This window comes from Pipistrellus hanaki, assembly GCF_964339955.1.
Source record: "Pipistrellus hanaki genome assembly, chromosome: 3".
NCBI classification, from domain to species: Eukaryota; Metazoa; Chordata; class Mammalia; order Chiroptera; family Vespertilionidae; genus Pipistrellus; species Pipistrellus hanaki.
In genome coordinates, this window is record NC_140505.1 from 183,616,351 (window position 1) to 183,636,102 (window position 19,752).

The 19,752-nt window shown below is 58.2% G+C and overlaps 1 protein-coding gene across 1 annotated transcript; it reads right to left on the minus strand.

The window, feature by feature from the left end:
* Positions 1-1,160: 1,160 nt before the first annotated feature.
* On the minus strand, positions 1,161-14,042 carry RAC2 (Rac family small GTPase 2). The gene is made up of 7 exons (XM_084880429.1): positions 13,886-14,042; positions 11,564-11,635; positions 5,738-5,855; positions 4,971-5,033; positions 4,355-4,514; positions 2,439-2,571; positions 1,161-1,872 (listed from the first exon to the last, which is right to left on the minus strand). The coding sequence occupies exons 1-6, from the start codon at positions 13,918-13,920 to the stop codon at positions 2,441-2,443; spliced, it is 579 nt and encodes a 192-aa protein (XP_084736555.1). The 5' UTR covers positions 13,921-14,042; the 3' UTR covers positions 1,161-1,872; positions 2,439-2,440.
* Between the last annotated feature and the right edge of the window lie 5,710 nt (positions 14,043-19,752).

Here is a 19,752-nt window from a genome sequence, read left to right on the forward strand (position 1 = left end):
TTTACACATTGAAAATGGGGTGCGGGCTCTGACCCACCCCATCTGTTTGCCTCGTGTGTTGGTTATACCATGGGATGTTTGTTTCCTATTTCCTACGAGAAGTCACGTTAAAGACATAAATCTGTCTGGGCTGAAAGGGACACAGGTGGGGGTTTCCCCGCCATCACTTCCTTTGGAGAGGGGGCGGCTGGGGGAGGCGGGGGAGCGGGAGGGTCCGACCCAGAACGTCAGGGCTCGGGGGACCGTGTGGGTGGCTGGGGCTCTGGGGAAAAGAAAATAGAAACTCAGAGCCATTCACTGGGCTGGGAATCGGGGCAGCTGAGCTGTCAGGGGCAGGGTTTTCTGTCTGTTTCTATTCCTTTATGTGGGCCTCTCTGGGGAGCCGGCTAACTGGGTCAGGAGCTCGCGTGGATCCCCACTCCTGGACCTGCCCCACCCCCACCCCAAACCCAGAACAGCACCTGGCAGAGTGAGTGCGCGATGACTGTGCTGGATGGTGGGGGTTGAAGGGGGGGGGGGGGGTAGATGAAGACGTGTCATCGTCCACAGGAGTGGGCAGTCTGCCATTTGTAGCTTGGCAAACACAAAGGTGACCGACTCCATACCAGGCACCGCTGCACTAGGTGGGTGAACTTCTCCATCCTTCCAGCAGCGCCTTCTCTCTCTTAAAGAAACACGCCTTTGCTGGGACTGGCACTGCCTCCTTATGCTCTTGGACGCCTTCCTGTGGCCTCCAGGCCTAGAGGCTGCGAGTTCCCAGCTTCCCATCACCATATCCCCAAATTCCCGTAGGCTCCCCCCACATCCCCCCACCCCCATCTCCATGCAGGGACCCACCCCTCCACCCTGGGGGTTTGGTTGGGCCCAGCAGAGCCCAGCAGCTCCCTATTAAATATGACTGGTCGAAATGGAACCCAAGACCTAAGCTGGGCCAATCAGAGTAAATCTTCATTGGAACTCTGCCTGGGGCAAACACTTGCTCTTTTTGTTGTTGTTGTTGTTGAACTTGAACCTGGAAGGATGAAGAGCTGAGAGTCCCCTTCCTGAGAATGAACCAGACAACCGACGGCAAAGGCAAAGGGGTCCAGGGAAGTGAGCCCCGAGGACACCGCCTGGGCCCCCTCGGTCACGCTGCCTCTGAAGTCATGATGTGACCAACCTGGGATCAGTGACTTTATTTCCTACGAAAGCAGGCGGAGGTGGGTTTCCCGTTTGCAATAGCGAAGGTCCTGGCGAGCAGGGTCGGAGGCAGCCCAGGACCCCGAGTGGAGCAGAGAGACGAGGGCGGCGAGAGCCAGCCACACGGGTTCGGGCTGGCTGGGCAGTGCCCACAGACCGCTGGGAAATCTGGTTGTTGTCTGCGGTCCCCGAAGGAGAATTAGACCAGAGGGACACACTCCTGAGACACTCAGATGAGCGCAGCAGCAGAACTTTCCAACAAGCAAGGCCATCAATACGGGAGTCAACGCCTCAGGGGGAGTGAGAGGCCCATCCCTGAGGGCATACAAGTGGTGGCAGCGACCAAAGTTTCCAAAGGAGATTCAGGGGTCTGGCGGGGCTGGGGTAAATGGGTACAAGGTGGGGGGGGGGGGCGCGGGGGGGCATAGGAATGCAGGGGTGGCTAATGGGTCCTGGGGCTCCCCTCTGGCCCCTGGGGGGACAGGAGCCCGTGGGGATGGGGACACAGCACCTACGGATTCACACCTTCGGACCCTCGGGGCCCCGAGCATAGAGAAGGCGGTCAGCCACGCTCTGCAGCCGCGTGCTAAGAAGCGCCACGGGGAGGGGGCAGCATGGCCAGCCGGGGTGCCATCGGGTTTGGGGTGGGGGCCCTGGAGGGTCAGAACCATCTGGCTGGGAAGACTGGGACACCTGGAAGGGAGACAGGCAGGGTGAGAATCGGGGGACAAGCAGGATCTACGGCCACTTGCAGCCTCCCTGGCTGGCAGCTGGTTCCCGCCTTCCAGCTCCTGGTCAAGGCTGTCCGCCCGCCCTGCCCTTCCTCCACACCAGGTCTGTCTTCCCTGCCCCCACCCCACAATGTGGGGTCAGTTCTCCCTGGCTGGCCCGGGCTCCCCTGGGGGGCAGGGGCTGGGGTGCCTCTAACCCTTCTCTCCCCCCCACCCCAGCAGGGAGGGCAGAGTGGGGGCTCAGTGGCACCCATGCCTTGGCTCAGGTTACCGGGCCTTTTCTCATCCCTTGGGCCTTCCCCCTGGGAACCCGGCTCACTGAGCTGCCCTGGCTCAGGCAAATGGGGAAACTGAGGCCACTGCTTCTCCTCTCTGTCCTGGTCTAAACACCACCCCCAGTGAAACGGAGGGCCCCTGCCGGCTACAGCCTGCCGTGCGATGGGGGTGGGGGTGGGGGGGTGGGGTCTTGAAGCAGTGTGTGTGTGTGTGTGTGTGTGTGTGTGTGTGTGTGTGTGTGTGTGGACTTACCCCTAGAGGATGCTGCACGGGCGCTTCTGCGGCCGTGTGGGCTGGGGACACAGGACGGCCCGGATGGCCTCGTCAAAGACCGTTTTCAGGCCGCGCTGGGTGAGGGCCGAGCACTCCAGGTATTTCACCGAATCTGGTGAGGCAGCAAGGGCGCAGAGGCCCAGGTCAGGGGAGGGTCCCAGGCAAAACCCCTTCCTCCGTCCCTTTTTCCCTCCCTCCCTCCCCCCTCCCTCCCCCAGGACGGAGTTTGAGCTGCCCCACAACCCTCACTCCCGGCTGGGGAGGAGGCCAGGTGGGCAGAGGCAGCTGCTGCCTGGTCAGCCCTGCAGCCCCCCACCCACAAAGCCCTTGGCCTGGGCTGGTCCAAGACAAGTTGAAAGTCCCTTACACACACACACACACACACACACACACACACACACACGCAACGCCAACTGGGATCTGCTCCAGGAGAGGCTGGCTAGAGGCCAAAACAGGACCCCCAGGTCTCCTCCTTACAGGGGGGAGGACTTTTAGAGACCCTGTAGGCAGCTTTGCAGGTGGGGAGACTGAGGCCCAGGGAGAGACCACCGGCTCAAGGTCACACCGTCAGTGCCAGGCCAGGAGCAGCAGGGGACTCTCAGGCCCCTTCTGGTCCCAACGCCCGTGCTTTAAAGGGGAAGGGTTCACGCAGGCGGGAGCGTCAGCCTTGGAGGAAGGGGGGCGGCCGGTCAGAAAGAAGAGAAGGGGGTGCCATCCCCCATACCGGGAGGGAAGAACCAGAGCCCCCGGGATGGGGCATGGGGCCCCACAGAACGGAGGTCCCCTAAGGAGGATGGCCATGTCGCTGGGCGAGTCAGGGGAGGGGGGAGGTGGCAGCTGCGGTTTCTCTTCCTGTGAAGAGATGTGGGTCCCCAGGGCCCGCCCAGTTCCGGCGGAAGGAAGAGTGGCAGGGCTGAGGCAGGGACAGGGTGGGGAGGCCCCATGATTGGGGGCCAAACCCTGGGCCTGTGGGACCTTGGGGTAAGGCAGAGCGCCCCAGGGAGCTGGGTCACTGGTGGGCCTGGGCTCCTGGGCAAGTGTGCCCTGGGCTGCAGGTCAGTCAGGACTGACTAGGGACACCATGGGCGAGGCCACCACCAGGAGGCCCCTAAGCCAGCAACTTCCTGTCGGGTGTTCAAATCCCAGTTCTGCCACCTCCTAGCCGTGTGACCTTTAAAACGCCACTTCACTTCTCTGGGCAGTGATCCGGAGGCAGAGAGGAGGTGGGCGGGGGAGGGAGGCGAGGAGGCAGACGGGAAAGCCTCCCCCTGCAAACCCAAGGCAGGAGTGCCTCCTCCGGAAAGCCTTCCTGGAAAACCCAGGCCTGGCTTGGCTGCTGGTGCTCTCAGCGGCCACAGCACACCCCACTCCATCCCTGCTTCTTTCTAGGCAAGATCCGATTATGGTTTATACTAATAACTAGAAATTCGTGCACGGTTGGGGTCTCTAGGCCTGGCCAGCAATCAGGGCCTTCCGGCTGCCGGCCGAGGTCTCCCTTCCCCAGCTCCTGGCTGGGGGGGGGGCTTCTTTCGTTCCACACCGCCCCCTGGTGGTCAGCGCCCATCATAGTGAGCAATAGTCTCCCAGCCAAATTCCCATGGGAACCAATTGCATATTAGACTTTTACATCTATAGATAGTTAACACAGATTCCCTCGCACGGGTGCTGGGAGCCAGTCTGTGTTAGTTATTATCAGGTGCCTTGAATATTAATTTGTTTAATTCTCCCAGAAATATTTCTACGGCCAGGTTTCGCTGATGAGGAAACAGGCACAGAGAGGCTAACGGATTGGTCCAGGGTCACACAGCCAGCACACGCACACCCCGGTCCTGGAGCCACGCCTGCAGTCACCAGAGGCTGCACCCAGGTCCCCGCTCTGAGCCCGGGCCCCGTACCGATCTCCTTGGCCAGCGCCAGGCCCTGCGGGTAGGTGATGGGCGCCAGCTTCTTCTCCTTAAGCTTCTCGATGGTGTCCTTGTCGTCCCGCAGGTCCAGCTTGGTGCCCACCAGGATGATGGGCGTGCTGGGGCAGTGGTGCCGGACCTCGGGGAACCACTGGGCCGGTGTGGGGACGGGGGGGGGGGGGGGCATGAGACCAAGGGGAGGGGGCCGAGATGGTGTGAATCAGGGGAGCACGAGAGCGGGGAGAGAGAGGGGCACCACGTTGTGGGAAGATAAGAGGCGGCAGGAGTTTGTGAGAAGAGACACGAGGTTGTACCGGGGAGGGGGCACGTGGTTGCAGGAAAGAGGAGGTGTGATTTGTGCGGAGATAAGACAGGCATGAGGTTGTGCCGCGGGAGGGGGGGGGGAGAGAAGACAGGTGAGAGAGGGTGGACAATAAAGCTGGCCCTCCGAGCCCCCTCTGCGACCCCCTCCAAGTCTCATCCCGAGTCTCCCCACACCAGTGGGCACTGCCCCAGGGACAGGCGTCAGGTGCTGGTCCCTCCTCCCTCCCTCCTCCCCTCAGTCTCCCCCCCCCCCCCCCCCACCGGCCTGCTCTGCTCAGCTCACCTTGGCACGGACATTCTCATAGGAGGCTGGGCTGACGAGGGAGAAGCAGATGAGGAAGACATCCTAGGGACAGAGCAGGCCAGGGCACCGTGAGGGGAGGCCCGGGGGGGCCCACCTGCAGCCCCTCCATACACTGGAGCCCTGAGCAGTGGAGCAGCCCAGGGTAACACGGGGGGTGGGGGTGGGGGGTGCAAGGTCAAGCCTGCTGCCTGTTTATCCTACACTTCCCAGTGTCCTTAGAGGCCCTTCCTCACCCATTCTGTAGATGGGAAGAGTGAGGCTGCAAAGGTTGGCGGGTTTGCCACCTGGAGCTCCAGAATCCTCACCAGGCACTCACTACCCCACCATCCGCTTACCAGCCCTGGAGGGAAGGTCAAGGGTGGAGGGGTGGGAAGTGGTGGTTGCCCAGCAACCACAGAGCCACGGGCAGGCTTACCCGGTCTCTTCTCCCCACACCCTGCACACCCAGGGTTCACTGTCCCAGGCTCCCTACTGGAGCCCCATGCTGGGTCTGCCTGCCCCACCCGCAGGGGGGCGGTGGCTCCAGAGCCCCTGGTGGAGGGGGAGGGATGGGAAGAAGGCAGAGCGGTGAGGGGGGCTGATGGAGGGCCAGGGGCAGAGGGAGGAGTCCCTGGTTGTGTCTGGGAAGGACAAGGCAGAGTCCTCAAGCTGGGCCTTCGGGGAGGGTCAGGGTTCACCCACGGGCACCCCACGCGGAGGGAGCAGGGGGAGCAGAGCCAGCCGGCGAGAAAGGCTCAGGGGCTCACCGTCTGCGGGTAGGAGAGCGGCCGGAGGCGGTCGTAGTCCTCCTGCCCGGCCGTGTCCCACAGGCCCAGGTTCACCGGCTTGCTGTCCACCATCACGTTGGCTGAGTAGTTGTCAAACCTGTGGGGAGCGGGCCAGACAGAGGGTCAGCCTCCCGCCCCGAGCCCAGGGCCCTCCAGTCCAGGCCCAGGCTGCCGGAAGCTGAGACCCAGCGAGGTCCTACATGGACCCACCTCACACAGCACGATGCAATTCAGTGGTGTTTTTTTTTTTCCCCTTCCCATTACTGATTCACAACATAACAAACCAACAACTCAGATAAGCCCTAACCCGTTTGGCTCAGTGGATAGAGTTTCGGCCTGCAGACTGAAGAATCCAAGGTTCGATTCTGGTCAAGGGCATGTACCCTGGTTGCGGGCACATCCCCAGTAGGGGGTGTGCAGGAGAAAGCTAGTCAATGTTTCTCTCTCATTGATGTTTCTGGCTCTCTATCCCTCTCCCTCCCTCTCTGTAAAAGAAATCAATAGAGTATGTTTTTTAAGAAAAACCCAGGTAAGCACAGAGAGGGAAGCAGTGTCTGGGTCGTTGTCCTGCCCTCGCCTGTTCTCCGGAGAGGTCGTTTTCCAAGGCTGCGTGCTATTCCCCCAGAGGTTTGATCGGAACACACCCACCCACCTCCTTTGCTGGACACTGAGGCTGGCCTCCCGGCATTTGCCAAACAAGTGCTTATCCCCGTCTGAGGTGGGTCTCCCCAGAAGCAAGCCCTGGGGTGAGGGGTGGTAACTGGTTTATTTGGGAAGTGAGTCCAGGAGCTGCAGGAGGCTGGTGGGGAGGAGAGGGGAGGCAGCAGCAGACACAGGGTGAGCCGGTGAGAGGTGACTGCTGTGGACGCGTGGGGCTCCGGCCAGTCAGGGCCACCGGGAGACAGCATGGCCATGGCAGGGCGCTCCCGCCCCGAGAGGGCAGGAGCTGGGGTACTGCCACCATCTCCATCTGCCACATGACAAGGGGATTGGGGTATCAATCCCCTTGTCATCCAACACACCTGAGGGCACACTGAAAGCTATCAGTCACAAGAGATTTGGGGAAATGCCACTGGCACACGCTGGAAAGACAATGCCAAAGGCTGGCCTGGGCACCAACCATGACCCCTGAAACCTCCTTGCCAGTTCCAGTGAGGCCTCCGGGCAATCTAGCAAGCTGACAGATTTTAAACAACAACAACAACAACAACAATTCAATGGTATTTTTCACTACACACACCCTGAGAAGAAGGTGCTGGTTCCTCATGCCATAAGATGTCACCTCCTCCATGCAGCCCTCATGGAATGCTGCTCAGTGACAGGCTGAGAGCCCTAATGCCCCAGAGCAACTCCCAAGACACCTGTCCTGAGAAAGACCCCACAAACAAACAAACAAACAAGGAGACAGCCCAAGTTTTTTTAAAATCCTCACCCGAGGATATGTCTATTGACTTTGAGAGAGAAAAACACACACACACATCGATGTGAGAGACAAACATTGACCAGTTGCCTCCTATATGGATTGAGCTCACAATCTAGGTATGTGCCCCGATGGGGACTAGAACCCACAACCTTTTGGCGTATGGGATGACACCCAGCCCACTGAGCCATCCAGCAAGGGCTACAGCCTGGCACTGTAACACACTGTACTCAAGGGAGTGTTCCTGGTTACCTCTCAGCTCCTCAAATGGCCCTGCTCCCTCCTGCCTAGAAAGCTCCTGCAAACCCCACTCTCCTTCCTCCCTCTGCTGGGCTGGCTCTTACCCAACCCCTCCAGCCTATCGCAATGCCACCTCCTCCAGGAAGCCTTCCTGACTCCCAGCCAGGTTGGGTCCTAACCAGCAATCTTTAGCACACTCAGCACCTCAAAAGCAGGAGCTTGTCCCTCACTGCGCCCTGAGGCCAGCCCCGTGCTTGGCAAGTGGTAGGTACCTACTCCGGCACCACCCATACCACTGCGATTTCAAGTCTAAGGAGACACCACTGGGCATGACGGGAAAAGAAGTGTCTGTGTTGTCTTTGGCTTCTTTCAGGATAAGCTTGGGGCTCTCCCTTCTCTGATGTCCAGAATGAAACTCTGGTGCCCAAAAGCCTCCCCAACTTCCTGAGCCAAAGGTGTCTGCCTTCTCTGGGTCACCCCCAGGGTCTCACCCCAGGGGACTTGGGGGCAGGGGAGGCTGCATCCCAGGATCTGTAGCAACACCAAGCACCTCCTCTGGGGCCGGGCAGAGGGCTAGGGGCCTTCATACCGGAGGTCTTGAAGTCCCAAGACTGAAGGACCTCAAGTTACTCCCAGTAGACAGATGGGGAAACCAAGGCCCCAAGACTAGCCAGCCCATAAACCAGGATCTGAACCCTGCTTCTCCCATGACCCCCTCTAGTGAACCTGGGGCCAGCCGTCTGGGATCGGTCACCCAGAACTGGGAGGGAACAGAGACCTCCTGGTAAAGTCTTATCGGGGCTGTGTGACCCTGGGTGAGTAACCTGACTTCTCTGAGCCTCACTGTCTTCCTTGTGGAAAAGCTCTATCTGTTGGGACAGAGGACATTGAAGCCACCCCGCGGGGAGCTGCTGAGCCGCTGAGTGACCGCGGCGTGTCCAGTGTCCCTGCACACGCCCCACCGCCCTCCGCAGAGAACCAGCTGTCAGGGCCCGGGTGTCTGCGGGGACTCCCCAGGGATCTGCAGCTCCCGGGGGTCCCCCTTACTTCAGAGACCCACAGGCGGCCTCTGTGTCCAGCCCTCGCTCTCATGGCCAGAGGAGGACACAGGCTCAGAGGCAGGAAGGGGTTTGCCCAAGACCTCACAGCTGGTGCAGAGCCAGGACTGGATCTGTTACCCAGTTCAGAGCCGTGTGGTAAGGTAAGCAGCGCTGCCACTTCACGGCTGGGGACTTGTGGAGTTTGAGCCGGGGCCGGGGACTGACTGGGACCTCGGGGGAGGGCAGGGGGCGCCCATTGGCTGAGCACCCTGGAGCCACAAGGGCTGTCCCAGGCCCCTCCTACCTAGATCATTTCAGTGGACCCGCCCTTGTCCCCATTTTACACACGAGGAAACAGAATCGGGGCCTGGGAGTGGCCTGCCCATGGTCACACAGCTGGGAGGTTTGCACCCAGAGTCTGGGCCGCCTCTTTCCGCACTCGCCAGCCCTGACCCGGGCCTGGGGTGGAGGAGGAAGACGGAGGCGGGTGAGAGGGGTGTCTGAGGCCCAGCACCTTCTCAGGGCAGACTGCAGCTGGACCTGCCTGCCGTGCTCAGCTCTGTTCCAGCAGCTGGTGGGACGGACAGATGGACGAGGACAGGGCCCTGACCTCCCAGTGCTTCCATCCTAGCAGGGAAGTTCAGGGACGGGGGGAGGGGGAAACCAGCTATGAAGGATGTCAAGCAGGGTGGTGGGATAGAGGGGGCCCGGGTGGAGGGAGGGACCACCTGGAGGACAGGGTCCTGGGCGGTGATCCCTGGGCCAGGAACTGAATGGTGGGGAGGAGGGAGCCCCTGTGCCACAGGTCTTCCTGCCATGTCTTTGCACCCCGACATCGAGAGAGGCTTGGTCTCTCTGTCCATGAAGTGGGGGTCTGAGCCTGACTGCTCACCCCCAGCTGCTGGGAGCAAGCTGAACGGGGCTCTCGCTCACCCAGCAGACCCCCCTTCCCCACCCCGGGAGCTCTTCTGACCCCCATCCCGCTCCCTGTCTCCCAAGCCCCGCCCCCCAGCTGCCCTGCCCTTCATTGTCAGGGCTCAGTACAACCTACTGGCCGCCCTTCTGCAGGGGCGCAGGCGTGGCTGCAGGAGCCTCCTGGGGCCTGTCTGAGCTGAGCCCCTCTGTAAGGGGGGTGGCAGGCAGGGCTGGCCACACACTACAGGGTCCAGTGCAAAATGAGAACACAGGACCCCTTGTTCAAAAATTAAGAATTCCAGGACGAGGGGATGTGAGAGCATTAAACCCAATGCGGCCCCTTCCCCAGCAGCTGCAGGGACCTGGCCTGGTGAAGCCGCCCTGGTCTCCCACCAGCTCCTCAGCCCCCGCGGGCAGACCTCGTCCAGGCCGTTCTGGCCGCTCTGCAAGGTTGCCCTGGCCAAGCCAGTCCACCAGGGGCCAGTCCCTCGGAGCTGCTGAGAGCACCTGCCCCCGAGAACACACCTCCGTCTCCCTGGACAGGGGAGGCTGCGGGCCACGAGCTTGGGATCTCACAGCCCCCACCTCCTACAGGAAGGGAAACTGAGGCTCAGAGAGAGGGCGTGACAGGCCGAGGCAGGAACACGCTCTGGGGACAAGGCCTCCTGCAGCAGCTGCCTCCCCCTGATGGATGGCTGCTGCCCGGCTCCGCTCCAGAGCCAGCCCTCCCTCTGCTGGGAGGTGCCGGTCACCGTTTGGTAATTGATGGTGACCTTGTAGATCAGGGCGAGTGTGGAGAGCGGAGTGCGAAGGCGCCACACTATGGGGAGGCGGGACCAAGTGGGGAGTGGCAGGGTGGGGTGTGGGGGGTGAGGGGGTGAGGGGTGGGGCAGTTATGGGTTTTCCAGGCTCCCTGCCCAGGTGTCCCTGCCCTGTCCTGGCTGCCTGCCCCCTCCTGCCTGGGCCGGGTCAGAGCCTCAGTTGAGGGAACTTGGGGAACCCGGGAGGCTGGGGCAGGCCCCTGCGTGGCCCGAGCTTCCTCTTCCCCCTGGGTGACCCGGTATCGTAACACCCAGCTCCCAAGAGGGTCAGAGGACAGTGTGTGAGGCCAGCATACGGCAGGCCCTCAAAGATGGCAGCTGTGACCAGTCCTGCAGCCCAGCCCTACCCCATGAAGTTCAAGTCAGGTCCACTCAAAACACATCTCACGTGTCTCAGGCGAGGAGTTGGTTGCACAGAGCACAGACACTGCGCTGGGACAGTGGGCTGGCCTGAAAGGCCCTGGACTGGGGGCCCTGATTCCACAGGCTCATGGTCAAGGTCAGATAGCATTATTCTGGGGAGTGAGAGGCCCTGCAGGCTGGACCAGGAAGGCTTCCTGGAGGAGGAGGCCCTAGAGCTGAGGCTGGCGGGCGGAGCGTGTGGACGTGGGAAGGACCCGTACCCCGGGCGGAGGGAGCAGCTGAGCAAAGGCCCCGAGGGGCAGTGGGAATGCCCAGGAGGGTGCGGTGAACGGAAGGGGCCATGACGCTAGGCAGGAAGGACGGGAGGAGAGCACACAGAGCCTCGGAGACTGAGCTGAGCGCTGGGAAGTTGTCCTGTGAGCGCTGGGGGCCGCTGGGGACAGGCAGGGGAGGGGCTGGTGCTTCCCCCTCACCCTTCCTTCCTGAGCTGGCACCCACACTTGGTCACATACATGTCAAATGACAACTCCGACTCCACATCGGACGAGAGGACAGCCTCTGATTGGCCTCCAGAGGGCACTGCCCTCCCCCACCTCACACGTGCGTCCTGGTATCTCTGCTCCTTGTGACCAAACCCCTGGATCATCTCCTTCCCCGACCTGTCCCTCTCCTTCCCTTCGCGGCCCCGGCCCCTCTTCCCTCCCTGGAGCTCAGCCGGCCCTCCCCATCTCCCTCTGAAGGCCACCTGCTCCCCTTCAGCACCCCTCACCCCAACATGATCTCTCTTCATCTTAGGGCCCCCAGCCTTGCCCCTGACCTTTCCACTTGGCCTCAGTGGCCGCCTCCCCAGCCAGACCGTTAGGGGCTCTGCCAGGCAGGCTGGCTGGGTCAGCTCCCAGTTGCTGGACCCCAAGTGCCCACCCATGGCCGCCACAAGATGAGCCTGAGCAGGGGCGGGCTTGGCGCTGGGTCTCCCCTCCCCCCGGGGCCGCCCACAGACACTCACACGGTGGGGATGTACTCTCCGGGGAAGGCATTGGTGGTGTAGCTGATGAGGAGGCAGGTCTTGCCCACGGCTCTGAAAGACAGGAAGTTCCGGAGGGCGTCAGTCACAGGCCCTGCCTGGCCCCCGAGCCCAGCCCGCAGGAGACACCCGGGCTCACCCTTCCCCATCTGAGGGTCCCCGTGTCAGTATTCTCAAACCCGAGCACCACAGAGTCATCGAGGGTGCTGGTCCAAGGGCAGACGTCAGGCCCCACCCCAGAGACTCGGACCCAGAGCCGGGGCGGAGCCGGGAGCCTGCGTTTTGGGAAAGCTCTCTCTGGGGATGCTGATGGGGGACTAGGGCTAAGAGCGGAGGGTGCCCAAGACACCCCAGAACTGGACCATGCTGCAGGGGCCCCAGTGCCTGACAGGGGCTCTGCCATCACCCCTGGTCTCCCCCTGCCTGTGGCACCAGCTTGGGCAAGTCTGTTGATCTCTCTGTGCCTCAGTTTCCCCATCTAGAAAACAGGGATGAGCCGAGACCAGTTTGGCTCAATGGATAGAGGGTCAGCTTGGGGACTGAAGGGTCCTGGGTTCGATTCCTGTCAAGGGCATGTACCTTGGTTACGGGCACATCCCCAGTAGGGGGTGTGCAAGAGGCAGCTGGTCGATGACTCTCTCTCATCGATGTTTCTGGCTCTCTATCTCTCTCCCTTCCTCTCTGTACAAAATCAATAAAATATATTTTTTTAAAAAATAGAAAACAGGGATGAGTCTGTCCTCAGAGGAGTGTGCTGAAAAGGAGAATGTGCATAAAAAATCAAGCACAGTGCAGGGCTCGGCACAGCCACCGGCCGCTGGGGAAAGCCTGCCCCCCGCCATCCTGCCTCATCCACAAGCACAGCTGTTAGGAGCTCAGCGTCAGAGAGGCCCAGGTTCAAATCCCACAAGATCTTGGAAAAATCACTTGATTCCTTTGAGCTTCAATTCTCCCACCTGCTAACTGGGCCTACTATGAGGGTCGGTGAGAGGATAAAAGAGAGGCCTGACACAGAGTAAACGCTAAGTAAATAGCGATGGCCCTTTATTCATGCTGTCTTCCCGGGGCCTGCTGGGCAGAGAGGGGACGCAGGTGCAGGCTCGGCTCTCCCCGCTGCCTCCATGGCACTGTTTTGTCACTTCCTGTTCTGAGGAGCTGGCTGCCGGCCCCCCCCCCCCGCTCCCCTCCCCCTCCCCCTCCCCCCAGGGCCTGCCAGCAAGGTGACTGAGTGCCTGGAACGCCCCCTGGCTTCCGCCCTGCCCTGCCCTGCCCTCCTCAGATCAGACGCAAAGCAGAAGTGGGCAGCGGGAAGATAACGAACGGCCAGCGGTGCCTCAGAATCAGCTGAGGGCAGCCTGACCCATCGGCCCGCCCTCGGCCCGCAGAGTCAGAGTGAGCCGGGGCCCAGGGGCCCAGGCCGAGAAAGTCTGAGTCCCTCGGGGCCTCGGGCTGCCCATCTGTGGAATGGGAGAGTCGGACGAGAAGCCTGCCCTGCTGGAACGTCCCAGGATGCACCAGGGGGCTGGCCCCTGAGCACGGTTGCTAGGCGCCATCTGAACCTGTCATCCCACAGCTCGGGAAGCTGGCCCACCGGAGGGCTGGCAACCCAGAAGGCACCTCGGCCCGGCCTGTCGCAAACTGACCCCTGCAGTCACCTCCCCCACCCCCGCCCCCGCCTCCCCGATCACCTCATGTCCCTCCTTCTGCTTCTCACCCACACCCCCCACATCCTCCCAACAGGGCAGCTGCGGGGGGAAGGGGGGAGAGGAGGAGAGGGGAGGGGAGGGGGGAGGCTGGGGTTCACTGAGCACACACTATGTGCAGGGCAGCCCCTCAAAATGCCTGACGTGAACCCCACCAAGTCTGGGGGGAAATCCCGGATGGCTGAGCCGAGGCTCAGAGAGGCCCTGTGACTTCCCCGAGGCCACACAGCAGCGTGAGCCAGGGACTAGAGCCCAGGTCAGCCTGGGAACTGAGGCCAGGTTTCCCCACCCTCCACCTGCGTCCACAGAGCTGAAGACGGAGGCCCCGCGGAGACCTGCCCCAGCCTCCGCGGCCCAGGCGAGGGGCCCGGGCCCCGGCACCCACAGCCCTATACCCCCCACCGGGAAGCTCCGGGGGGAGGTGGACAGAGAGAGCAAGGCGTCCTCAGCCCACCCGGGGGCTCGCTCGGGCTCCGGGGAGAAGGAGCGGGTCCTCCTGGCTGCCTCCGGGGCTCCCACAGGGAAGGGGCCTCCGGGGACACCTGTGCAGGGGGTCTCGGGGCCCCCGGTGGGGCTGTGAGGAAGGTCAGCGGGTACCTACCCATCTCCCACCACCACACACTTGATGGCCTGCATGGCGTCGGGACCGGGGCGGCGGTGGCCGGGGCGGCTGCGGCGGCACCGGGAGCGGAGAGCCTGGTAGGCGGCCCCGCGGAGCAGCAGGCACGGACGGACGGAGGGAGGCAGGAGGAAGCGGAAGGGGAACTTGCCCAAGCTGCCCTCGCAGCCGTTTGCAGAAGGCGGGGCGTGCGGTCTGGAGGAACAGCTGAGAGGGCCCCCAGGTGCTGGTCCCGGCCCCGGCCGCCCCCACGGCCTCCCCGCGCTGGGGCACCAGCTGGAGACCAGGGACCTCTCAGCGGGAACTCACTTCCACGGGCAAGGCCAGGGTTGATCTCCAAGAACTTGAGGTTTCCAAGCACTGACTTCCACTCAACTCAAAGCAATGAGCACTTAACGAGCATCTGCTGCGTGCAGGCTCAGGCTCGGGCGGTGCTGAGTGCAGGTGGCCAGGTCCTGGGGAAGGTGGGACCTCATCACCATCGTCCATCAAGGCAGGAAGTGATGGGGCCGCGGGGGACCTGCAGCGAGGGGACCTCAGAGTGACACGGAGGGAGAGCGGGAGCCCCGGAGGTGGCGTTCGAGGTGGTGTGGGAGAGAGGGCACCCTGGGGGAGGGGGTTGCCTGAGCCAGACACGGAGGCCCCCCCACAAGAGAGGCCCCTGTGGGAACCCCTCAGCAGGGAAGGATGGGAGATGGGGGGGGGGGCCGAGGGGAGTTGAGGAGGAGGGAGGTGGGGTCAGCTCAGGGAGAAGGAAATGGGAGGGAAGTGACAGGCCGTGCCCTTTGCACCTTGAAGCAAAGTCAGATCCACGGCCACTTTTAAAGGTGCAGAAGCAGAGGGTCTGAGAAGTCAGGTGACCCCAAATTCTCCTGGCACCGCAGCTTGGGGGGGGGGGGGGACAGAAAGCCGCTGGTGGGTGGGAGCGCCCCTCCCACCCCTCCCCCAAGCACAGCACCACCTTCACCTGGTCCTGACCACTCACTGCATGGCTCCAGGGAGAGGGGTGGGGGGAGATGGGTAGAGCCGCTGGTCCCCACCCTGGACTCGCTCCGGGAAAACCGGGAAACCACAGGCGTATGGAGCTCAGGAGTCAGCAGGGTGACTCTGGGGACAGAGCCCAGGACTCCCCTAGGCACCCAGGCAGAAGCTTCCAGAACGGTCCAAGCAAGCCGCAGGGCTGGCACAAACGGCTTTTGCAGAAAGAGATGCAGCTTCCCTGGGCCAGCCAGAGGCCTCGGCACGGTGACGGTCCATGCAAGGAATTGTGGGCACCTGCCCCGTGGCGGGCTCCATCGCCAGTAGGGGGCGTGCAGGAGGCAGACAATGGATGTTCTGCTCTCACATGGATGTTTCTCTCTCTGTGTCCCTCTCCCCTCCTCTCTCTCTAAAAATCAATTAGAATATTTTCTAAAAAAACAGCCGGTGCACTCGAAGTCTGCTCGGTGCTCCTCACAGGCTGAGCTGAGGCGGTGCCAGCAGGAAGCGTGCCAGGGCCCCCGCCCAGGCCAGGAAGGCCCAGTGCCCCACATGCCCCCCTCCCCGCCCCCCAGCCATGACCCAGCCGGGCTCCCTGCCTCCCAGACCACCGGAAGCTTTATTCTGGGGACTCCCCCATATTCACATTCATTTCCCAACCACTGCTATAGGGCAACCTCTGTAATAATTTTTAAAAAGGGAACAGTGTACTAAATGCAATGTGCTGTCCTGGATTAAATCCTGGAACAGAAAAAACAAAACAAAACAAACAAACAAATAAAAACACCCGTGGGAAAAGTAGTAAAATCCAAAACAAATAAAGATTTAATTAACAGTATGGCACTAAAACTCAAGTGAATTTCTTTCTTTTTTTTTTTTTTTTTTTTTTGATAGTTGATAATTTTTTATTTTTTTATTTATTTATTTATTTTTTATTTTTTTTTTCAATTTTTAATTTTTTATTTATTTTTCTACAATTTTATACAAACTCTCCCAGAAAATCAAAGAGATATGAACACTTCCCAACCTGTTCAATGAGGACAACATTATTTCAAGCACACAAAAACATTTCAAGAGAAAAAAATTCCTTTATAAACACTGATGCAAAAAAAATCTTTAAAATAATTTAGCAAATACTAGTAAATTCAACAATATATAAAAAGATAATATGTCATTTCCAAATGTGATTTATCCCCTGAATGAATGGTTGGTTTCAAAGTAGGACATCAATGTAATTCACCATATTAAGAGACTAAAAAAGTTAAACTATATTATCGTCTCAATACATGCAAATTAAGCTTTTGATAATATTCCAAATTTATCCCTAAATAAAAACCCTCAGTAAATTAGGAATAGGGAGAATTTTCTCATCCTCATAATGGGTATCTTTGAAAAACCTATAGCTAATATAGCAAAGGTAAAAGACAATGCTTTCACCCTGATATCAGGAATAAGGTGAGAATGTCTGTTCTCATCATTTCTATTAAACTTTTTTTTTTTTAATATATTTTATTGATTTTTCACAGAGAGGAAGAGAGAGGGATCAGAGTTAGAAACATCGATGAGAGAGAGTCATCGACCAGCTGCCTCTTGCACACCCCCTACTGGGTATGTGCCCACAACCAAGGTACATGCCCTTGACCGGAATCGAACCTGGGACCTTTCAGTCCGCAGGCCGACGCTCTATCCACTGAGCCAAACCGGTGCCAGCTCAAGTGAATTTCTAAGGGGTTTGTTTATTTGATTGTTTTATGTTTTTTAGTCCTCACCCTGTTTGATTCCGGTCAAGGGCATTCACCTCGGTTACAGGCTTCTCTCTGGCCCAGACCCTCATCATGGGCTCCTGCAGGAGGCAACCAATCAACGTGTTTCTCTCACATCAATATTTCTCTCTGTCCTTCCCTCTCTCTTCCACTCGCTCTAAAAACCAGTGGGAAAATATCCTTGGGTGAGGATTAAAAAATAAAAGTTCGAGGTTGATAGGTCTTTACACACTTGGGATGGATTCCGGGCGAGGTGGGACATGAACTTCTTCCATTTTGTCAGACAGGGACTCAGTGTCGTCCCTTCCATGACCAAGTGTCCAGCACCGTGTCCTGAGGCTCTGCTCCCCCTCCCCATGAGCTGTGCGAGTCTGTTCCTAGCCGCTGTCCCTCCGTCTATCTGTCCGCTCTGTCTGCCCCGCAGCCAGCACAGCGCGGCCTCCGTTACCGAAATTCCGTGTCAAGCCCTGCCATCCCGCAGGGCTGGGTCTCTCTCTTGAACTTTTGCAGAATCGCTCGTTTCCGCTCTTCCGCATACGTTTTAGGAGAAGCTCACCAAGTTCTGAGAAAAAGCCGCGCCAGGGTTCTAATTGGAATTCTGTTCGACTTGCAGGGGGACCGGGGAGAATGGACATCTTTGTGAGCTCGGCCCCCTCCCCGGGGACCTGCTCCGTGTCCTCTGTATGTCTTTCAATAACGCTCTGTCCTCTCCCCCGGGAAGGTCACGCACGCTTTTTCCGTCAGATGATTCCTCGATGCCGAGTCACGTTCGGCGAGATGGTGACAGACGCTTTTTGAAACCGCATGTTCTGTTGGTTGCTTGCACGCAGGGGAAATGTCAAACTTTGCATAACGGGCATAGATAGATGGCCATTCTTATCGCAGGGAGATCCTTACAGATGTGGGAATTCTCATCTGGAGCTTTTGCTGCTAACGAGCCCCAGACTGTCTCGGCAGACACAGTCTTATCATCTGTAAAAAGTGACGGTTCTATTTCCTCCTTCCCGGTTTTCACAGCGTCCGCGCCAGGGCCTGTGTGCAGCCGTGGCTGCCGCATTGGGTGGCATCAGCGAGGGGGGCACCCTGTCTTCCGTCCGACGGTGAGGAGTGCTTCTGTATGCCAGCACTGGGCGTGACGTGGGCTCTGGCAGACGCTCTGGGCAGTTAGAGGAGTTTCCTGCTATTCTTAGCACCGTGTGTTTTGTTTTGATCTCGAGGGTTTAATCTAATTGCACGTTTGTTTCCCCCCCCCTCCCTCCCGCCCGGTATCCATGGAGACGTCGTGGATAACGTTAATCCGTTTTCCAATGTGCAGTGACCCGTCCGTCCTTCCCCACTTAGTCACCTGGAGGACACTGCTGACTGTCGCCCGTGGTCATTCTCCGCTTCTCCTTCGAATCTCGGAGCCCCAGGGCTCGCAGCCAGCTGAAGAGCACATCTCAGTCCCCCTTGCAGCGAGGTGCGCCCCGTGATTAAGTCTAGGGGAAGGGGGGGGGGGAGGGGATGAGGAGAGCATAAATGGAAGGGATGTGCACAGCGCCTGAGTCACCATCGCCTGGAAGGCTGAGCCTTGTGCGTGCATCTTTTGTCCCTGGCCCTGGCTGACGAGGAATAGAAACGCTGGCGGAATCCTGATGTGTGGGGGGTGGGAGGTCAGGACCACCCACCTCAGGCTGCAGAGGGAAATGCACGTTGTCTTTAAGCCCCTGTGGCCCGGCGGCGTGGCTCCGTGGTTGAGCATCGAACTGTGAACCAGGAGGTCACCATGCGATTCCCGGTCAGGGCCCGTGCCCGGGTTGCTGGGCTCAGTCCCCAAGGGTAGGGCGTGCAGGAAGCAGCCGACGGATGATTCTCTCTCATCACTGATGTTTCTATCTCTCTCCCCCTCTCCCTTCCTCTCTGAAACCAATAAAAATAAACAAATAAACATAAAAAGAAGCCACTGTGTTACAGGGTCTTTCTGTTACAGCAGCTTCATGTAACGAACGCAGCCGTGGTGACTGTCCCGTATACGTCGCTGGCTCCACACTGCCTCACTGGGGACACAGTGTGAGGAGAATGTCCATCGGTGTAAGGCCAGTCATCGTCCTTTCTCCTGTTGTCCTTGCCTTTCATGCGGGGAAGGAGAAGGGTATATAACGTTTCATTAAGTGAGCTGGCAATATTATCTCTCTATTTTTAGAGACGTTTGGATAATCCAGATTGATCTCTTTCTCGAACATTTTATAGCATTTGTAAAGCCATCTGGGCCTGGTTTTGAAATTATGTGGGAGGAGGAAGAGGTGAACTTTAAACTGACTCAGTGTTTTTAAAGGATATCGGACCATTTGGAATTTCTATTCCTTCTTAGTCATCCTTTCTATATTTTTTCCGGAAATACTTTGTATATTTTTCTATTTTGCTTGGGTTTTTTAATTTGTTGATATAAAGCAATTCATAGGATTTTAGTGAACTCTTTGAATCTCTCCTTTTTAATTTTTGTTACATCCCTCTTTTTTGTGCTAAATTAATTATTTTTGCTTTCCGCAGTTGTTTTTAATTGCTCCCTAAATTTGCTAATTATATTAATCTTTTCAATGAACCAACTTTTGGCCTTGGTAATTGTTTCTACTACATAATTTTATTCCATTTATTTGCATGCTGTGCTCATCTTTATTATTTCCTTTTTTTCTTTGGGTTTCTTCTATTGTTCTTACTTTACTTTTGAGTTTTGAACGCTTAGTTCATGAATTTTCAGCCTTGTTTTGTTCCTAATGTACGCTCTCGAGGCTCTGAATTTTCCTCAACTCCTACTTTAACCACAATCAACTTTTTAAAAATAGTGGTAAAATATACATGACATACCATTTACCACAAACCTGCAACTTTGATGTGCCATATTTTAAACGTTCTAAATGTTTTACATTCGTATTATAATGTGTGTGTTTTTATCAAGGAGGTATTTGAAAGCTTGTTATTGCTTTTCGTTGTTGGGAAATAGGATTGACATCTTTTTGCTCTTGTTTTTTGTTTTGTTTTATTTATTTATTTATTTTTTTAAAATATATTTTATTGATTTTCTTACAGAGAGGAAGGGAGAGAGATAGAGAGCTAGAAACATCGATGAGA